This window comes from Eptesicus fuscus, chromosome 12, assembly GCF_027574615.1.
Source record: "Eptesicus fuscus isolate TK198812 chromosome 12, DD_ASM_mEF_20220401, whole genome shotgun sequence".
NCBI classification, from domain to species: Eukaryota; Metazoa; Chordata; class Mammalia; order Chiroptera; family Vespertilionidae; genus Eptesicus; species Eptesicus fuscus.
Window position 1 is genome coordinate 28,167,983 of NC_072484.1, and position 21,578 is coordinate 28,189,560.

The 21,578-nt window shown below is 48.7% G+C and overlaps 1 protein-coding gene across 3 annotated transcripts in view; it reads left to right on the plus strand.

The window, feature by feature from the left end:
• SLC23A2 (solute carrier family 23 member 2) overlaps positions 1-21,106 on the plus strand; it is a 135,218-nt gene extending 114,112 nt beyond the window's left edge. For all 3 annotated transcript variants that reach the window (XM_054723708.1, XM_054723709.1, XM_054723710.1), the window contains 6 exons: positions 3,055-3,202; positions 4,650-4,755; positions 11,450-11,579; positions 12,289-12,426; positions 14,575-14,670; positions 16,364-21,106. In XM_054723708.1, the coding sequence (XP_054579683.1) occupies positions 3,055-3,202; positions 4,650-4,755; positions 11,450-11,579; positions 12,289-12,426; positions 14,575-14,670; positions 16,364-16,596 (851 nt within the window). In that variant the 3' untranslated portion in view covers positions 16,597-21,106. The remainder of the gene's footprint in view (positions 1-3,054; positions 3,203-4,649; positions 4,756-11,449; positions 11,580-12,288; positions 12,427-14,574; positions 14,671-16,363) is intronic.
• The last annotated feature ends 472 nt before the right edge of the window (positions 21,107-21,578 follow it).

Genomic DNA, 21,578 nt, shown 5'->3' on the forward strand with positions numbered 1-21,578 from the left:
TGTTGCTTGATAAAGAAATTGCGTGAGAAAAATCCATTCCAAACCCCCTGGAGATGAGATGCTGACCAAGCCCGTTTAGAGTGGGCATAGAGCGTGCTGGGCCGTTGCCCGGGGATGTGTATCTGGACCCTCTAACCACGGGCCTCTGAGTCCTCTGTCTGCTCCCATGGAGTGAACTTCAGCCCAGGTGGGAGCAGTTAGTTCCGTCCTCATGCACAGTCCAGGCATGTTCTGCACATCTGACTTCATGTGTCACCTTTTTCTTCCCAAACCTGAAGTTGCTCCCCATTACCTATACAGTGGTCGGCAAACCCATTAGTCAACAGAGCCAAATATCAACAGTACAACGATTGAAATTTCTTTTGAGAGCCAACTTTTTTAAACTTAAACTTCTTCTAATGCCACTTCTTCAAAGTAGACTCGCCCAGGCCATGGTATTTTGTGGAAGAGCCACACCCAAGGGGCCAAAGAGCCGCATGTGGCTCGCGAGCCGCAGTTTGCCGACCACGGACCTATGAGACAGAGGCCAATCGCCTCTAGGTGGCGCATGGAGCCCTCCTAAACATGCCTGCCCCCCTGGTCCTGCCCACCTGCTGATGCTCGGCGCTGCCCTTCTGAATGCCCTCTCCACTCAGCTCTTGCTCTCTAGACCCTCTCCGGACAGGGATGGTCCTCTTCCTGACTTCCCAACTTCCACTCGCTGTGACCCAGTTTGGGTTGCCTCCCTTTGATGTCTAACCATTACACTGTTCTTGGAGCATTCATCAAACGACCTTAATGACCCCTGCACAGGAGGCCATTTTATCTTATCCATCTTCCTCTTCCCACTGTGTTTTTTCTTAGTGACTATATTATAACTAATGGTTCAAGGGAAGAAGGTCTAGGTACTTTATCAAAGAAGTCTATTCACTCTCACAGCGAAAGCTCCTCATGGTATTTTTATTTATTTATTTTATTTTTTAAAAATACATTTTATTGATTTTTTTACAGTGAGGAAGGGAGAGGGATAGAGAGTTAGAAACATCGATGAGAGAGAAACATCGATCAGCTGCCTCCTGCACACCCCCTACTGAGGATGCGCCTGCAACCAAGGCACATGCCCTTGACCGGAATCGAACCTGGGACCCTTCAGTCCGCAGGCCGACGCTCTATCCACTGAGCCAAACCGGTCAGGTTCCTCATGGTATTTTTATTAAGTGAGATCTATGGCTTGGAAAGTCCAAAGAGATTTTTTCCTTTCAAAGTACATCTAATGAAGAAGGAACCAAATCCAGATCCTCAAATTGAAGCTACCTGGGGACTTCTCTTTGCTTTCTTAAATTATTTTATTTTCCATAACATGGTTCACAAATAAAAAATATGGGAGTGCTGCTATGACACTAGGGAAGGGTTATCTGCACCTTGTCCCATGCTCTGTTGTTGGGATCTACATTTAACTGGTGGCCTTTCACTGCTTTTTCATTCGATGCCAGTCCCAGAGCAAGGGCACCATTGGTTTGCACTGTACTTTGCGCAGCAGGGTTAAAGGTCTTCTGCGCAGCAGGGTTAAAGGTCTTCTGCGCAGCAGGGTTAAAGGTCTTCTGCGCAGCAGGGTTAAAGATCTGCGCAGCAGGGTTAAAGGTCTTCTGCGCAGCAGGGTTAAAGATCATCTGCGCAGCAGGGTTAAAGGTCTTCTGCGCAGCAGGGTTAAAGATCTTCTGCGCAGCAGGGTTAAAGGTCTTCTGCGCAGCAGGGTTAAAGGTCTTCTGCGCAGCAGGGTTAAAGGTCTTCTGCGCAGCAGGGTTAAAGGTCTGCGCAGCAGGGTTAAAGGTCTGCGCAGCAGGGTTAAAGACCTTCTGCGCAGCAGGGTTAAAGTCCTTCTGCGCAGCAGGGTTAAAGGTCATCTGCGCAGCAGGGTTAAAGTTCTTCTGCGCAGCAGGGTTAAAGGTCTTCTGCGCAGCAGGGTTAAAGTTCTTCTGCGCAGCAGGGTTAAAGGTCTTCTGCGCAGCAGGGTTAAAGATCTGCGCAGCAGGGTTAAAGATCTTCTGCGCAGCAGGGTTAAAGACCTTCTGCGCAGCAGGGTTAAAGATCTGCGCAGCAGGGTTAAAGGTCTTCTGCGCAGCAGGGTTAAAGACCTTCTGCGCAGCAGGGTTAAAGATCTGCGCAGCAGGGTTAAAGATCTGCGCAGCAGGGTTAAAGGTCTTCTGCGCAGCAGGGTTAAAGGTCTTCTGCGCAGCAGGGTTAAAGATCATCTGCGCAGCAGGGTTAAAGGTCTGCGCAGCAGGGTTAAAGATCATCTGCGCAGCAGGGTTAAAGGTCTGCGCAGCAGGGTTAAAGGTCTTCTGCGCAGCAGGGTTAAAGGTCTTCTGCGCAGCAGGGTTAAAGACCTTCTGCGCAGCAGGGTTAAAGGTCTTCTGCGCAGCAGGGTTAAAGGTCATCTGCGCAGCAGGGTTAAAGATCATCTGCGCAGCAGGGTTAAAGGTCTGCGCAGCAGGGTTAAAGATCATCTGCGCAGCAGGGTTAAAGACCATCTGCGCAGCAGGGTTAAAGATCATCTGCGCAGCAGGGTTAAAGACCATCTGCGCAGCAGGGTTAAAGGTCTTCTGCGCAGCAGGGTTAAAGGTCTTCTGCGCAGCAGGGTTAAAGGTCTTCTGCGCAGCAGGGTTAAAGGTCTTCTGCGCAGCAGGGTTAAAGATCTTCTGCGCAGCAGGGTTAAATTCGTGAAAACACAAATTTCTGTCCCAACACAGCAGGCTGTTTAAGTGGTAATTTAGACTCTGGCTTTGAAGCAAGAAGAGAAGCACCCGCCTCTTTCTGCTAAACAGTGTCTTTTAAAGAAGGACACAGAGCGGCCTGAGCCTGGTGATGGGCATCTTCATCCGACTCCGGAGCCCTTCCCAGGCATCTGGCCATCGGTGATGTACCAGTAGGTTTAAACATCAAGTGTCCACCGTGAGCTTCAGATTCTGAGTGGGCCTTGTAGCGTCCTTGGGTGCGCTGAATGACTTGGTGCGTGACAACGTTTGCCTGCCCCTCTGAGACAGTGAGGATCTCACGTTGGTCTTCTTTCCGCAGTTCAGTGGGGCCTGCCCACCATCTCTGCGGCTGGTGTCATTGGCATGCTCAGCGCTGTTGTCTCCAGTATCATCGAGTCTATCGGGGACTACTACGCCTGCGCAAGGCTGTCCTGTGCCCCCCCGCCGCCCATCCATGCCATAAACAGGTGCGTTCCTGAGGACACGAGCACTTCACTGGGCCCGCCACCTCACTTTGTTATGCTTTGGTTTGGATAATCTTGGAGAAGAAACCAAGAGTTTCAGCCTGGAGGCAGGCAAGAACAGGGCTCTTCCTTGGCTGTTTGTCTTTGGACAAGCCACTGCCCTCATTCTGCCCTCGTTTCCTCATTTGTAGCAATGAGCAGAATTCTCGCTCTTTCTTCTTCGCAGTGACAATTGCATAATACGTTCTCTGAGATCACTCTAGACCTTAAATTCACCAAAACACAGGCCAGACACCACCATTGTTATTTGCTTGGCTTGGGCTCATGGGTATATGTCCCCTTTATTCCTGTTTTCTTCAACTGTTCTAAAGGGTGGATGCTGTGTCATCTCTTCACATTTACAATTAGAAAAAAAAGTTTTTTTTTTATTGATTTCAGAGAGGAAGGGAGAGAGAGAGAAACATCAATGATGAGAGAGAATCATTGATCGGCTGCCTCCTTCACGTCCCCTACTGGGAATGGAGCCCGAAACCCAGGCATATGCCCTTGACCAGAATCGAACCTGGGACCTTTCAGTCCACAGGCTGACGCTCTATCCACTGAGCCAAACTGGCTAGGGCACATTTACAATTTATATAGGTAGAGAAATATGAGCAGGAGTAAATGAAGTCTGCAAAATGTAGAGGTTTATGAACTGTGAGCCAACACCTAGGTGCTCAGCACACCTGGTCATTACTTTCTGGATGCCAGGAGTGAACTGGACCCTATGGAGGCCGCACAGAAGATAAAATTGCCCAGGTCACCCCCATACCCTGCTCCCCCCGAGCTGCTGCCCATTTGAAAGAGCTTTCATGTGATAAAATGAAAGCCCTTTCATGCAACCCGGCATGAGCCCTTGATCAGAATCTAACCTGGGACCTTTCAGTTCTCAGGCCGAAGCTCTATCCACAGCCAAACCGGCTAGGGAAGAATTTCTTATGTTGGTTCTGTAAGGGGTTTCAGTTCTGGATTTATGTCTTTCTCCAGTTGAGCTGTTGCATTATGATTAAATTACTTGTATGTTGATTCTTTTAAAAGTGTCAATGTTTACAGAATTACAAAGCATGTCTTTCCTGGTGAAACTATGTATTAATAGCAGAGGAATCAAATCAATGGACAGCCTATATTTGTCTTAGATCCCAACAAATGGCTCTGTTTTCTGGCTAAAAGCTTTTAATTTGGAATGCTGTTTAAACGCCTGTGTCTAATGGGTGGTTCACAGAGGTGCTTTCAAAGCCGAATGAGCTTGTAGGTCTGGCATGGGGCTTGAGACTGCCTTGTTACCCCTCCCAGGCGTGCAGAGGCGGTAGCTCTGTGGCCCAGACCTTTGGGTCATGGCCCCTTAGAGCCTATCTCAGAGTGTTCCCCATTGAATGAATGTTTCTTTTTGCCCCATTCCTTTACATTTTAGGGGGATTTTCGTGGAGGGTCTCTCCTGTGTTCTCGATGGCATATTTGGTACTGGGAATGGCTCTACTTCATCCAGTCCCAACATTGGAGTTTTGGGAATTACTAAGGTACAAACATTTTACTAATTAAATGGTTGGGCCACTGAGCGTTGATCCATTTCATTGACTGGTCTGACCACATGACTTCCACAGGGAAGGCCTCCAGTTCTGAGATCGTCTCCCCCACCCCCATCTCCTTCTGTTGTTGCTGGGTTTTTGGAATGCTGGCTTATTAAACTGTCTTCTTGAGATTCTGTAGCCAGATAAAAAAAAAAAACAAATATTGAGTTTGATTAATCTTGGCTGTAAATTCAGGTGAGAGGGTGCAGGGCATGCACAGGGCATGCCCAATAAGCACGTTGGTTTTCCTGTAAGTTGGGGGCCATCACAGAGCTCAGCCTCACGCAGATGGCTCCACCTGCTGCCGGTTGCTCCTGATGCACTTCCTCCAGCGCCACCACTGGGTCTGTTGCTGCCAGTGGTGAGAACCAACGCTGCACAGAATGTCTCACATGGACACCTAATGGGGCACAAGTCACTCGCTTTTTGTTTATTTTTAAAATATTTTTATTGATTTCAGAGATGAAGGGAGATGAGGAGAGAGAGACAGAAACATCAATGATGAGAGAAAATCATTGATTGGCTGCCTCCTTCATGCCCCACACTGGGGATCAAGCTTAGAACTCGGGCATGTGCCCTGACTGGGAATCAGACTGTGACCTCCTGGTTCATAGGTCGATGCTCAACCCCTGAGCCATGCCGGCCAGGCTCACGCGCTCTTTAGCCAGTGTGCTGCATGAACCTGTACACATAGAACTAATCTGAAATAACATCAACATAAAATTGTTGTAGACGGAGGGACTCTTAGGGGAAGACAGTTTACTAAGCCAGCTCCCTTTCTGTGCCCCTTCAGAACACGCAGGAGCAGGGTCACTGTAGGGAATAAGTGGTGCTGCTCATTGAGGTTCCTCCTAAGACAGGACTGAGGTGGTCGGGGGAATAATTCTTTTTATTACAGTTTGAATGGTGCCAGCTTATTCTGAAAGACAACCTGCCAGCGCTTTTCAATGAGATAAATTGATTTTCCTTCTGAATCCCTTTGGGTCACTCACATCAGGCAAAGGCTGCATCCATTCAAGGGCAGTGTCCATCCTGGAATCGGTTTTCATTGCCTTGTGTAGATGGTACAATCCAGTCATCTGCACAGCTGCCTTGGTGGGGAAAGTGGGACGGGCAGCAGACTTCTCTGTGGCCTGAGGCATGTAGCTGATGGGAGGTCCAGTCCGGAAGAAAGGAGGCACGGGTTCTGGGCTGTGGTCTGCCTCTTATCCAGCTGAAGGGCGAGTCACTTTCCTGAGTAGAACTGAGGTCTGCAATCAGACGATTCTAGATCTGCACTGTCTATGAAAGATTGTGACAGCCACGTCCTGCGTGGCTTGGGTTCAGGACCTGGAGAAGGGCCGCGCACAAATGACGAGACTAGACAAGAAGTATGAATTTGGAAAACACAGGGGGCCGGGTGGAGAGTCTTGCTCAATCGGAGAGGCTTCACTGGTGCCCAGGCCCTGCCAGCCTTTTATTCAATTTTAGATACACATCTTGCCCTTAGACAGGCAATTCCGGTAGCAGACAGACAATCGTAAAGGTCAGTAAATATTAGTAAAGATTTACTTTGAGATCATTAGGTCAGGAAATTGCTTGAGCCACCATTGTCTCGACAGAACAATCGGTGCATAGCTTTAGCCCTTGCCAAAAGGTCCATTAGCCTTCTAGGCTCCTTGTTTTTACTTCCCGATATCAGGGGTCCTCAAGCTTTTTAAACAGGGGGCCAGTTCACGGTCCCTCAGAGAGAAGGAGGGGAGTCGGAGAGTGCGGTGCACATTCCACACATGCGCACTGCGGGCCCGGGACGAGTCAGCTGCTAAGCAGGACAGGCAGCAGCGGCAAAAACACCCGGCGGGCCGGATAAATGTCCTCGGCGGCCCGCATGTGGCCCGCGGGCCATAGTTTGAGGACCCCTGGTGTAGACAATGGGTAGCTTCCAGCAACTGTCCAGTATGGTAGTCAGTAGCCACATGTGGCCATTTAAGTGTAAATTAGTTAAAACAAAAGATTCCGTTCCTTGGCCACACTGGCCACATTTCAGGGGCTCAGTGGTCACTTGTGGCCAGTGGCTGCTGTAGGACAGCACAGATACAGAATATTCCCATCAGTGTATAAAGTTCTGTCGAATGGCTCTGGCCTGGGCCCCTGCATCAGAATCCCAGGGCATATAGGAAGAGGGTGATCTGTGGCTCTTCCAGAGATCTGCCTCCGTTTCCTGGCAACTCTAATAGTAGCTACTTTTTATCCAGTCATGGATTTCCATGGCCATGGACATTCTAACCTGCTTGATCAGGAGTTGAGGCTGCTTACCCCATTGTTCTGGAGTTCTAAGGGGTCAGATTGCACAGGCAGGACTTCTCCGCTGAGTGTGCCGATGTCTGTCCCACGGAGAGGGGCAGGCATGGGGGTGGTGGCTGTTTTGGATTTCGGTCCTGGCTCCATCACTTTCCCAATGTGACATCATCTCTCTCAGTCTCCAATACAGTATGCAAGGCTCTGGAATTAATAACTTGATGTAAAGCACTTAGCAGAGTCCAGCGTGTGGTGGGTATACATACAGTAAGCTATTGATATCGTCTTCGTATGTTATTGTCGATTGTACTCAAAGCGAGCTGAAGGCTTTGGCTAGAAATAAATGATAAAGATTTATTCAAGGGTCTTAGAGTTTGCAAATTGGGAACACAGCTAAACAAAAACCTAGAAGCATTATGAAGAAGAAAGAACAATTAAGAGTTCTTACAATAAAAACGATACTCTTGAGAAGTATCAGTCCTGCATTCTTAGCCCTAGGATTGGTCCAGGATGGGTATCAGATGTCAGAAGGTCAGAAAGATGGGTGCCAGGAGGTGTGGTTGGGATAATGGATGTCAGGTGGTCTGGATACATGAGTCCTTCAGGGGGTCATCAGAGGGTTAGCTGGAGGTCTGGTGTATGTATATCCGGGGATTGACACAGAACTAGAAAGTTCAAAAGTTTAAGCTCCCAGGCTAATTAGAACAAGAATAAGCTCATTTCCTCATGCCTCAACCAGCTTGATTTTAATAATTTGGCAGCTCGACTCTAGTGACTGTGTATTATTTCTTCATCCTATTCCTCAATATGTAGCTCAAAGTTTATTTCTAGAAACAGAGTGAGCACTGTGTCTCCTGTGCTGCATTCCACACTGGAAAGCCTTTGGAAAGTCGGAAATGATGGCCCTACAGGCAAAGCTGAAGTTCAGGAAGGAGGTCAGGAGGGAGGTGGGCAGCAGGAAAGGAGACGAAAGGCTCTTTGTCAGGAATGGGAGGCAGGGATTTTTTTTTTTTTTTTTAAGATTTTTAAATTGAATTTTAGAGCCAGAGAGGAAGGGAGAGGGAGAGAGTAAGAGAAACATTGATGTGAGAGCTTAACATCAATTGGCTTCCTTCTGCACACCCCCTACCTGGTCTCGAGCCCACATCCTAGGCATATGCCCTGACCAGGAATCAACCGGCAACTGGCAACCTTTCTGTGCACAGAACAAAGCCCAGCCAACTGAGCCAATACTGGCCAGGGTGAGGCAGGGATTTTAGAGCTGTGTTTGGAGCATCTATACTAAAAGGGTAGTATGCTAATTAGACCGGACGTATTCTAGGCGACCATCCAGACATCCTTCCGGACAAAGCCGCAGCGGCTGCCTAAGGCTCAGGCAAACCACGGATGACGGCTGCTGCTGCCCGGGGATGGCAGCTGCCCAGCCGCCCAGGGCCAGCCTGAGGCTCAGGCAGGCCAGAGATGGCGACATTCGAACATCCCCCGAGGGGTCCTGGATTGGAGAGGGTGCAGGCCGGGCTGAGGGACATCCCTTCATACACGAATTTTGTGTACCGGGTCTCTAGTAAAGTACATAATAGGCACTCAGTTCATATTTGTTAAACACAAGAATGGCTCCATTGCTACTTGGTATTTTTGTTGTGGTAGTTTTTTTGTTTTTTTTTTTTTTGTCAGCATCTAAGGCAGATCATCCTTCGTGCATGGTTTTCATGTCGGATTTATTGTTTCAGGCATCCCAGAGGCTGGCCTGTCCCTCTCCTTGCACACCTGCAGGGCTGCCTGACCCTGCTGGGAGGTGGTCTTTGCACAGGTTGTTTCTTCTACCTGGTTGGTCTTCCTCCAATAAATTCACCCCTCAAGACCATCTCCGGGGATCCCTTTCTGATTCTTCAGTTTTTCCCCACTGGGTTCCCACACAGAGTAACTGCAGCAGTACTAGACTTTCATCATAAGCTTGTATCTGCCCCCCACCCTCCAGTCTAACAAGTGCTAGTCACATAGTAGGTCCTTAAAATGTTTGCTGAAAAATGAGCCATTTATAAATGAAAGTGTTCCTTATCATGTAATACAGCCAAGCACGGGTCATTTTTACTGGATTCACCAGTTTCCTGACCTTTTCACTGCTTCCCTGCATTTGGTGCTATGTGGGAGGAGCCGTAGATGGAAACAGTCCAGGCTGTGCTTCAGTCTTAGCCGTGATTGGACAGCAGTCTGCACCATGAGAGCCCACTCTGACTCTTAGCTGATCCCTGGGTCCCTAGAGAGACTGTTGGACACTCTGGCCCAGCACCACCCAGCAGAACACTGTGCAGTGGGGGCAGCGTTCGGCACCTGTGGGGTGTGGGGTGGGGGCAGCGTTCGGCACCTGTGGGGTGTGGGGTGGGGGCAGCGTTCGGCACCTGTGGGGTGTGCGGTGGGGGCAGCGTTCGGCACCTGTGGGGTGTGCGGTGGGGGCAGCGTTCGGCACCTGTGGGGTGTGGGGTGGGGGCAGCGTTCGGTACCTGTGGGGTGTGGGGTGGGGGCAGCGTTCGGCGCCTGTGGGGTGTGGGGTGGGGGCAGCGTTCGGCGCCTGTGGGGTGTGGGGTGGGGGCAGCGTTCGGCACCTGTGGGGTGTGCAGTGGGGGCAGCGTTCGGCACCTGTGGGGTGTGGGGTGGGGGCAGCGTTCGGCACCTGTGGGGTGTGCGGTGGGGGCAGCGTTCGGCACCTGTGGGGTGTGCGGTGGGGGCAGCGTTCAGCACCTGTGCAGTGGGGGCATCTGTGCGGTCACATGTGGGCCACCAGCCACAGGAGCCTGGGGAGCACTTGAAATGTGATGCGTACAACTGAGGGACTGGATCTTAAATTTCATTTCACCATAACTAACCTAAGTGTAAGTAGCCATTTTCCCACTGTAAGTCATACTTAAAGCCAGTGAACATTCCCCCAAACATTCTGGAACCTCCTATGTATCAGGGTGTCTTCCTGGGAGAGGCAGCACTAAGTAGGAGCCAAAACACTAGGTTCTTTAACCCAGTGCCAGCTCCCCCTCCGCTGCCTGGATGCAGTGGGCTAGATGGTAGCTTCTAGAAGTACGAGATCAAATGTAACAGATAACGATGAGACCACATTGAAATAATAAGTGGTACTGCAAAAGCCCAGGATGCATCGGGGGGTGGGGGGTGGGGGGTAGGGGGACCAAGCCTTGGAATGGAGGAAGGCTTTGCAGAGGAGGTCACATTTGGGTAGTGTTTTGAAGGATGTGTCTGGAACCAGCCAGAAGGGGGGTGGGGAAAGGGTGTCCCAGGCAGACAGGCAGGGTTAGCCTGGTACACCGAGGGGCAGGCAGTAAGCCCCCAGGATGACGGGGTGGGGCCTGGGGAGGGGAAGGGGTCAGGGAGCTTGCCCGTGTGCAAGAGCCTGAGACGCGTGTTTTAATTCATGAGCACCAGAGGACTTGTGCAGAGCACTGACTTCCCAGTGTGTTTACCACCGGGCAGAGACGGAGGAGAGCCAGAGGCGGCAGGCCCAGTGGGAGGCTATCAGATAGCCTGGTGCTTGCCAGGTGCTGTTCAAACTATTTTATTCATCATCTCATTTAACCCTTAAAGCAAAACCACAGGTTTAGTTATAGAGAGGAGCATCCTGACACCCAGCGAGGTTGAGTAGCTTGCCCGGGTCACGTGGGTGGAGGTGGAGTGGAGATGCCGGCCAGGCAGTGGGCCCCGAGAATTCTGCACCTGGTCCTCCAGGCCAGCGGTCACCAGCCGGTGGACCACTGGAGGTCCGTTAGGTCCGAAAGGTTGGCGACCGCTGCTCTAGGCTGTGTCACTCTAATGGGAAAGACACCATGAGGAGGTTCCGGAAATATTTGGGGTTTGTCTGATTCAGGGTACGGGGAAGATGGGGTTGTTGAGGCTGCAGTGCTTTGAGTAGGTTAACTTGCTGAGTGAAGGGTGATGCTAGAAACCCAAAGGACATGCAGAAGCAGAAGGTAGCTTTTACGTTTTGCCTTTGATACTAAAAGTTAGTCCCTGCCAGTGACTGCGGGCTTTAGAAATGCAGGACCTGAGTGCAGGAGCAGGTCCACACCAAGGTGACAGCATCCAGGGCTCAGAGAAGCAAAACTGAGTCCTGCCCGGCCCCCTCCCAGAGTCACGGGAGGAGCAGGGGCCCAGTGGAACAAGGAAAGGTGGTGGGAATCTTTTTACTGTGGGTGCTTTATAGTAATTGTACATTGAGCTCAACCCTCATTATGAAATGAGACCGATCCCTCTTAACTAAATATTTTTAAAATAATCTAGATTTTGAATAAGAGTTTTGTCACATTTGCCCCAAGGGGCTGGGGAATTCGTGAACTGAACACCTGCCTCTGCCTCTGTCCTGCAGGTCGGCAGCCGCCGGGTGATCCAGTACGGGGCCGCCCTCATGCTCGCCTTGGGCATGATCGGCAAGTTCAGCGCCCTCTTCGCCTCCCTTCCGGACCCTGTGCTTGGCGCCCTCTTCTGTACTCTCTTTGGTAAAAGTCCATTTCCTTGATGGTGGGCTGCCCCTCCGAGGCTCCTTTTCTTCGTCTTTGCTAATTTTTCATAGAGATTATGGTTTTTTGCTAAATCTCTTCAGTAAGATTGGAGGTAGCAATGCATTTCTATTTTATAATACAAAAGGATAGACATATAAAACATAAAAACCTATATCACTCTTTGAGTTGAATTTTTGTTGAAGGTACAACCAAAGGTAGAATATTTAGTCTAGAAAAAATAAGATGACATAATCTCTTTAATTGGTATTCAATTGGTGATTTAACTCAACCTATCTTACCCTCTGAATGGACTGTTTAAAACAGACCGTTTTTACAGTGGGTCTCTGTGCCGTTTAGTTGATGTAGTCAGGGACCAGCTTTGGGTGGGTTTCCCAATTTAATAGGAATGTTTGCATGGAGGTGTCAAGGGGAAACCCGTGTCCTTAGTTTCCTGCGTGGTCTAAAGAAAGCCTTACAGCCTTAGAACAGTGTGATGCTTACACCTCTGCATGAGCCGAGCGGCCAGCTAGTCACGTCCCCGTCCTGTCCTTGCCTGGTCTCCTGACCTGTGTCTGATGGGACAGAGGAAGGACATTGTAGGGAGTCTGCCTTCAGCAGCCGTGAGTCATCTGTCCCCCGTGCTGTATGTAGTGTAAGCTCCTCCGTGTGAGTGACTGGAACTTGTTGTCTGATGTTTTCTTTCCAGGAATGATCACAGCCGTTGGACTCTCTAACCTGCAGTTCATTGATTTAAACTCTTCCCGGAACCTCTTTGTGCTTGGATTTTCCATCTTCTTTGGACTCGTCCTTCCAAGTTACCTCAGACAGAACCCTCTTGTCACAGGTAGGAAAAACTTGAATCTTACAGGCGGGGGTGGGGTGGGGGGGAACGGGGAGTGGTTGGAACCAGAGCCACCAGTTTTCCAGCAGCTCATCACCGGTCAGAGAGGACGTGGGAACTTCAGGATTGTTTTGGTGAATGTTCACCTGTGTGTTTCATTTGAATCTCACTTTGCTGCAGTTCATCTGAGGCCCTTTGCACTTCCCACATGAGCTGGCGTGTGCATGCAACTAACATGCATGTCAGGGTCTCTCTTTTCACCACCAGGACCCTCTCCTTTGGGAGAATGCCTCTGTGTAAAACCTTAGATTTCTCAGACTAAGGCTATGTTAAAGTTTATAATTTCTTGAAGCTCTATAGACTTTGAAATACTTGTTTTTCTACAGGAATTATAGCTACTTTGAATTCAAGATGAACCTTTCAGAACCTTTCTTTTCATTTTAATTCCCCAACGTCGTGGGGAATGAGTAAAGGGGAACCATCTTAAGAAATAGCTGTTGCTGCCAACATTTTATGGAGAATTGGGGACCATTTTACATATGTGTACATACTTACATTTTCTGAGGTGAAATTCACGTAACATAAAATTGACCATTTTAAAGTGAATGGTTCAGTGGCTTATTCGTACATTCACAATGTTGTATAACCACCATCTCATACCTCGTTTTTAAAACGATCTCATCACCCAGAAATAAAGACCGTTAAGAAGTTAATCCCTGCCTTCCCTCTTCTCCCAGCCCCTGGCAGCCAGCAACCTGCTTTCTGTTTCTGTGGGTTTACCTCTTCTTACATTTCATGTAAATGGGATCCCGTGAGGTGGGCCTGGCTTCTTCCACTTAGCATAATGTTTTCGAGATGGATCCATGTCCTAGCATGTATAAGTATTTCATTCATTTCACGGCTAAATAATATGCCATTGTATGTACATACCATAATCCGTTTGTCCATTTATTCATGGATGGACATTTGGGTTGTTTCTACCTTCTGACTGTTGTGACTAGTGCTATTATGAAATTTGATACTCAGTCCAATCAAGTTTTTAAAATTTTATTTTTCAATTACAGTTTATATTCAATACAATCAGTGCTCATTCTTGGTAGTTACGTTCTGTGAGCACGGAACTAGCAGGTCCTGGCCCATTGCTCCCGGGGGAGGCTGCCGACAGCACTGTAACTGATGCCTGAACGAAGCTCACTAACTCGTGTTTCTCCCTGAGGCACCTCACGGCCCTCTTGCAGTTAGGACACTAGGCAGCACGACAGCACAACACTTGGGGGCCATTTTAATCCGCAAAAGCAACAACAACAAACACAGAAATGTGAAGCGAGTGGTGCTGAATAGACTGCTCAGAGGACACGTGTTTACAGGACGAGCTGAAACAGGAGGCAGAGTGCCACCTTGTTTGACCCCAGCGGGGAACATGCGTGTTGGGCGAGTCAGGTTTTCACTGCTCTGTGCGTGTCCACAGATGCCTGAATACACCACTAGTATAAATCTGGGCTTACTAATAAATTGTCGTGTGTAGGCAAATTCACAGGTACAGAATTGTCCAATAATGAGGACAGACTGTATTGTTTTGAATAACTGTTTTCAGTTCTTGGGGGTATACATCTAGGAGTAGAAGTGCTGGCTCATATGTTTTAAATAGAGAAAGTATGTAAACTTCTAATAGCAAGGAGATTCTTGCCGCTTGTGATATTTTTACATATCACATTCATGTAAGGACATTTTTATAAATCCAGTTGCTCCTAATTAAAAGCTAAGCACAAATTAGTAACTGAGGATTCTGAAAACCTTTGTTTGATTGCAGATACCACAAATATTTTTGTTGTCTTATTATTCACTTTGTAATTTTCTCAGCCTTACACAGCCTTCTTTATATTGATTTCTTTTTTTAAATCTGCAAACAACACCCCCCAATGGCTTCACATTTCATTCTAGGGTGACCTCACTGTATCAGGTTAAGGACTTTCCTCTGGTTATTATTGAGGGTATTCAGAGTAGTCTGAAACATTACTGCACACGAACAAGAGGGATGCACACGTGGTGCACTGCGTTGACTGGCGGCTAGTGCCCTCCCCAGCACTCCTTCCCAGGCAAGGGCGGGCGGTCCTGGCTGGCAGTGACCCCACCGCTGTGTTCTCTTTCCAGGGATATCGGGCATTGATCAAGTGCTGAACGTTCTCCTCACAACGGCCATGTTTGTAGGAGGCTGTGTGGCTTTTATTTTGGATAACACCATCCCAGGTATGTGGTATATGTCAAACATGCTTACTACTTATGTGAATTACTTTTTTGCCAAATAAATACAGGAAGCAGGAAGAGGGAGTCCGTTCAGAGCCATCACTGGTCAAAACTATCTTTTCTTAAGAGGTTAAGATGACACGTCCAGCCTTCTTTCATGAAATCAGTTTTTTGCTAATAAACTTACTGAGCTGTTTTCCTCCTTGCTGAGCTACTTTTTAGAGAAATTCCTTGCATGGGGCGAAATGGCAGTGGGCTGCCCTGGGCACACTCCAGCCTGCCTGCCCTCCCTGCACAGCCTTGCCCAGCACCCTGCAGTTTGATTGCATTGACAGCAGCCTCTGGCACCGCTCCTGCTTGGGGAGTCTGTCCTTTAAATGAGTCCAAGTCCTTCCTAAGGCAGGTGCCAGCCAACTAAGACCAAATGCCACGAGTACAGTGGGCACAGGCTGCTGCAGGATCAGCGAGTGGGACAGGTTGGGAGGCAGCATTTCTCCAACACCCATAACCCTTGTTTCTCAGCTGGGAGGTGCCAAGTATCGGGTGGTGGACTAGGATGTGACCTTGTGGCCTTCCGAGCTTCCTACAGAGGCTACTCTGTACTGTTGTAAATGCCACAGACACACCGGTAGATTTACCTGCCATCAAGGGAGGGTAATGTTTATTTTTGAGCTTTAAGGTCTTGTTGAGATATCTCCCCTCACACCCCCACCCCCTCAAAAAGCCTCAATCAAGAGGATGCTGCGGGAACTGGGATGAACACATACATGAATAGGTGGAAGGTGTTAGATTTATGAGGGTCAATAACTAACACCCTCTTTCTCTCCCAAGTCAGAACTAATTGAGGGAGAGACATATGAGTCAGAGATGGAAGTTAAAGTCAGTTTTGTTACTGAAACACCACGGGGTGGAGACATAGCTTAGATGTAGGAAACTAATGAGGATCCTAAATATTGCACCATGGACTCGAGCTCGTCCCCGGCTCGGGCACAGCGGTGTATTGTTCATGGCCTGTGCAGCTGAGGGCAGGCAGCAGTGCTCCTCCGCACCAGGCTCATCTGTCAGAGCCCAGAGTGGCCCAGAGTGTTCACCAGTGGAAGTGCATCCTCACAGGAGCACGACAAGTGGGGCGTAGCTGCGTGCAGCGCACACACAGAGACACCAACACAGAGGGAAGCTGTACAAAACTCAGAATGTCTGGGTTGGGGGTTGCCACGACCAATTGATGAAGGCATCGTGTATAACAAGTACTCGGGGTCCCATTTTGCAAGATCAGATTTGCATTTTAGAGAGAGGTTTTTGTTGTTTCCTGCAGTGTTTGAGAGCAGATTTGGGGGAGGGGGTGGGGACTCTGAAGACTGGACAGCCAGTTAGACTGACAACATGACCCTGGAAAGCAATGACACGGCCTGGGCCAGACTTCCACAGTAAAAATAGCAGTGAGAATGTGCATCATGTGGAAGGACAGGGGTGAGGTCAAGGCCTCGGAAGGTCATTTGAACATGGAGCACAAGGAACAGGATGGATTAGCGATTCTTAGATTTCTGGTTTGGGCCCCCGGATAGCCAAGTGCCATCAGGGTGCTTTGCTGTCATCCTGCAGGTTCGATCTGTGGGACAGCATGTTGGATTCTCCGTTCCTGGAAGAACTGCTGAACTAAACACTCCATCGCTTTGTTCTGATGTGTGTCCCATAGGTACTCCGGAGGAGAGAGGAATTCGAAAATGGAAGAAGGGCGTGGGCAAAGGCAGCAAGTCGCTTGATGGCATGGAGTCCTATGATTTGCCATTTGGCATGAACGTTATTAAAAAATACAAATGCTTCAGCTACTTACCCATCAGCCCAACCTTTGTGGGCTACACGTGGAAAGGCCTCGGGAAGAGCGCAAGCAGCCGGAGTCCGGACAAGGACTTGCAGGCCACGGTATAGCCGTAGCTTGCCCTGTGGCCTAGCCGCAGTGAGGCATGATCTGTAGTTTCTCGCTGAGTAACCAGCGGTAACATATATGTTTGTGTATCTGCATTTACATTCTGTACCCCAGAGCTAAGACAGATTGCAAGTAGCTTTTTTTGTTGTGAGTGGTGATCGTGTCTAATATAGTGTCTCACCTCTCTCCTTATTTAAGCCCCAAACCCCTTGCCCTTGAGAATGTCCACTGCTGGCTGTGGTCACTGAACTTGAAATCCCTGTCCTCCGGTGGGAGTAGATGTTTGAAATCCGCAGCCATTCCTTGTTTTCAGCCCCCCTTCCACCACCCACGCCAGCCTTTTCACTGGCCGCCTCCAGGGCAGGGTGGGGAACATCGGGCCTGCCAGGGCAGCCTCAGGCGGGACTCACAATTCAATAAATCTAGGAGCTTTTTTCATAGCAACATAAATTTTTATTAAGTGAATTACGTTAAGTGGATAATGTTACAAATATCCAAATGGCCCTTGGCAGAAAAAAGGTTCCCCCCCTGGTCTAGGGGCTTCCTGTCCTGGAAGCACCTGGACCTGCTTGGTTGGTTGGTTGGTTGGTTGGTTTTTGTTTGACCTCCGCCTGAACCACAGAGCCTCCTGTGGTGAAAGGGCACCAGTATCCTCGCATTGTCACAGCTGGTCAAATGTGATTCCACGTTCCCTGCTCCTCCCGTGGGAAGCAGCAGCATGTTGCTGTACAGACCTATGCCTCATCTGCTTGGGTAAGGTCTGTACACATAGTATCAGCATGGGAGTGTGTTTTGGGGGACTGAGGGGAAAGGAAGGTACCTTGAAGTCAGTATCTGATTCTCAGCTGCCCTCTCTCGGTGCCACCCTGGCCCAGGCCGGGCCAGCACGTTCCACACTGGCCTCTCGCTCTTCACTAGGAGCTGAGACGCTCTCTCTGGCACTTCGCTCCTGGTGGTGCAACAGGAGGGGAGTGCCACACGGGGGCACCAGCCAGACGTCTGTGGTGTCTTGGCTCTGCTGTCATGTGGATGTCAGTTATTGTCACATGTGTCTATAAATACAAGGTTTTATTCCTATTTAATATTACTGACTATAGCAGATTTTTGAAATCAGTGTTTTTCCACGTGATCCTTTTACCTTGCATCCCTATTACTGTGCCCCTCCCACTTCTCCCATTAAAGAAAGAACCAGCATTTGTAAAGCTGCGGACGCCATCAGGGAAGCGGTTGTCATGGCTTTTGCAGGCCAGTAACCATTTTGTGGTTGTATTGCTTGATACCATGAAAGTGTAAATACTGTAATGCCTAATCTATTTATCAAAACTAACTACTGGATCAGAGCCCAGAAACCGCGGCTTACCTTGTAGGTGAATTTGTTTTGTGAAGAAGGGAAGCCAGGGCAGGTACCAAACAGCTGCCATATCGAACGGTGGGCGTGCTGGTACCCTCCGCTGCGGTTCTGTTGCAAGTCGTTTCTCGCAGTTAAGATGTAAGGGGACTTTCTGTGGGTTGCCATGTGGCATGTCCACTGGGTCTTGATTTGGCAGAGGGGAAGGTTAGATCCCTGGACAAATGCTGCCGTTCTTGTTTATGCTCCTGCAGAAGGTGGTGGTGAGAAAGGCAGCATGCAGGTCCCCTCTGTTGAGTTCTAATTAAATAACACTAAATTCCTTCTGTGGGGGAGGGGAAAGAAACTTCTTGGATTTGGTTTAGGTTTTTCAGCCAGAAAATCCTGAGACTTAACGTAGTGAGCTCACTTCATGAGGTCATGCCTCTCTTCCTAAGTATTCGTTGACCTGGCTGAGGCTTGAATGCAGTGGGCGGTGCTGTCTCCAACGGCGGGCCATGGGTCTGGGCCTCAGCACTGTTGTGTCCATCTCGTGCACTTCCTGTCCCCTGGCTGCCTCTGTGTCACCTCCTTGACTCCTGGGAAGTTGGGGGCTTCCAGGCTTGTTCTAGCAAGAACTCTCTTCGGAGCCACTTCATTGTTTTGCCAAGACCTTATTGCAGATTAAGTAAAGAACTTAGACTATAAATTACTTTTAATTTTGTATGTTACTTTTCTTTGACGTGTATTTGATGCCTAGTTTATTTTGAAGCACATCCCTTAACCATTTCCATCCCTTGAACTTGGTATGCCCTCCAGGCTGACAGTCCTCTGACACTGAGTTGCTCTCTGTTCCTTCTATTTGTATTTCTGCTCAGCATCTAAATTTCTCAGCTTTGAAAAATGGGGAAAACTGTTACACCTCCCAAAGATTTGCAGTATTCTAGCTCTGTAGGTGAGCAGAAGAACCAAATACCCAAATAAAAGCATCTGGGCCTTCAGTAATTCAGAAACAAACAAGTTCCTTTCAACGTAACTTGACCGGGCTTGTCCAGAAACCCACTCCCTTCTGAAACCCCTCCTTGGGTCCATTTCAAATCTGCAAGCATTCTTAAGTGCAGGGATGTATGCAAGCATTCCTATGTGCAAGGAAGCCCTGTACCCACACCGCCTTTTGCAAAGGGGCTTTGCCCTTCTTGTTCCATTGTCCAAGGGAGGGAGTTGAGCCTCAGGATGACGCATAAATCTTGCCCAAGCAGCACACACCAACCATTGTAGGAAGTGATCCTTCTGCCAGCACATGTGCGACAGAATGAGTTTAATGGAGAAAAGTGTGCTCATCTGCTGCCTGGGTTTGAAGATACCACCTGTAGGGAGGTTTGGAGGGACATGGCGATGCGATTCATGATCTGTCCCTGTGAACTCACTCATGTAAGTGTCCTTGAGCAAGGCATTCGCTTCCAGTTTCCACAGTGACCACCTACCCACCATCTTCACACGTATGTGAACCGTTTTGATATAGAAGAGAAATGGAAAGTATTTATAAGGATAGTAGATGCTGCCGTATCCCAGTGGGGGTGGGTCATGGGCCCCACCACCGGTTTTGCTAAAATACCTAACATGGTTCACAGAGTAATTGGGAAATAGCTCCAGTCTTTGTAAGCAATTTTCATTCTCATTCTCACTAGGGAATTAAACGCAGACTCATTAGTATCAAATCTTTCTTAAGAGGGCGTCAGATGTTAACTTTTAGTGAGTTTGTTGTGATCGATCAAAGCAAGAGAAGTGGCTTAACCAGGTCAGCCGCAATGAAGCATCATGGGTCCTGATGGTTTCCCGTTTTCATGGTAACAAATTCACACACAGGATTTGCTTTATACTGTAGAACACTGACTTTCATGATGACAACTTGGTTTGTGCATGAATATTGCAGTATTTCCATATAGTAAAATAACATTTCTGCCCAGGATAATAGTTACAGTTTTCCAGGGAGGGAATGATATAATTTTCATGACAATGTCATGTGATGATAGAATTTCTCCATTGATGAATCTCTAGTATGTGTGTATACTTTATTTACCCATGCGTATGTTTTATGACCGTCAGCTAAGTTGTTATTCCTTTAATTCATGTCCCTGCTGAAATACTGGTACTAGCAACCTAGACTTGAAGTTGGCGACTATATATCTTCCTTAATATTGATGCCGCTAAGAGTGGCCAGGCCAGAGAGAAGGTGAAAAAGGAGCTGTGGCGGGAACCTCGATCCAGAACCTGTCTGGTGCGAGGAGAGGCAGCATCCTGCGGGCCACTGTGCTGGGGGTGTGCACTTGGCTGCAGACACCAGGCCTGGCGTGGCTGTCACTGGATGCCTGGTGTGCACCCAGCCACGCCTCCTGGACACCGTGGTGGTGCGAACGAGCCTGAGCGTTGGCAGTTCTCCGGGGAGCCGCCGCTTGGCTTTGGAGAAGAGCCTGGATTTTCACCTGCTGCATGTGCTGTGCTCTGTCCTCTTACGACCTGAACACGGAGAACAGGAAGGACATCTCCCCCCGCTACCCGACCTGCAGTCACCACCCGACAGTACGAGAAGACGGCGCGTTTTGCCAACGTTTCCGCCCATGGACCCAGAAAGCACGTCCTTTTCAGCAGCCTCACACACATTCCTGTTCTTCTAGGTGGTTCTTGACTGTGCCTCGTCATCACTCTGCATAAGTAACTCCCAGCGTCCTTAGAATTGTGTGTGTTTTCTGGCATTTAGGACACCCTCACCAGCCTGGTCATGTTACTGACAGTTCAAGTTAATACCCTCTTTCGTTCGTTTGTAACAACCTTTGTTTGATACGTTAATAAATTTCTGACTGTTCTTAACACAGTGGGGATGCCTGTATTTTCCTTGAGTTTTTGTGGCTGACTTTGGCTATGTACCTTTTTGGGATTTTGTTCGTTTTTTTATTTTGCATACCGAGGGTATTTAGGGTGGGGTTGTTTTTGAGATGTGTAATTCTTTTATGGAGTTTTTAAAAAGAATTTTCATATTGTTTTTCTAACATGGCTTCATTAAACGTTTAAGTATTTTAAAAATATGTAATATTTGGACCAGACGTTGTGAATAATAGTAGAGATAAAGCTATTTTATTCTGTATTTTTAAAACTGTTCCGTACAAATAAAAGCTCTCCTGGGCACAGCTCTGCTGTTCACGCGCCTCCTTCTTTGGCTGGTCTTTAAGACGGTGGTGAGTGTGTGGAAATCGGCTGATGAAAAGTTCAGTTCATCAAGTTCACAGGCATTATTGTTGGGTGCCTGGGAGATGCCTGGAGAACCACGGCGCCTCCTTGGGAGGATGCCTGAGGGGCACGGAGACCCGAGGATCGCTGATGCTGGACTTTGGAGTGAAATTGAGTCTCTTATTAAGGCAGCACCATCTGGAGATTGGGGATCGTTTAGGGGCTGGTGATCAGAAAGCCTATCTGTCCGCATGGTGGAGTCAAAGGCTCTGAGAGCAGCCTCGGCTGAGTCAGGTGCACTGAGTAGACAGGCAAGCGATGTTGAGATCCAAGCCTCAGAGCAGCCAGTGCGGGCCAGGCATGGGGCATTGCGTGTCTTCGCCGCCCCCCCTTCCATGAGGTGTGAAGATGAGTCCAGAGGCGCTTCAGTGT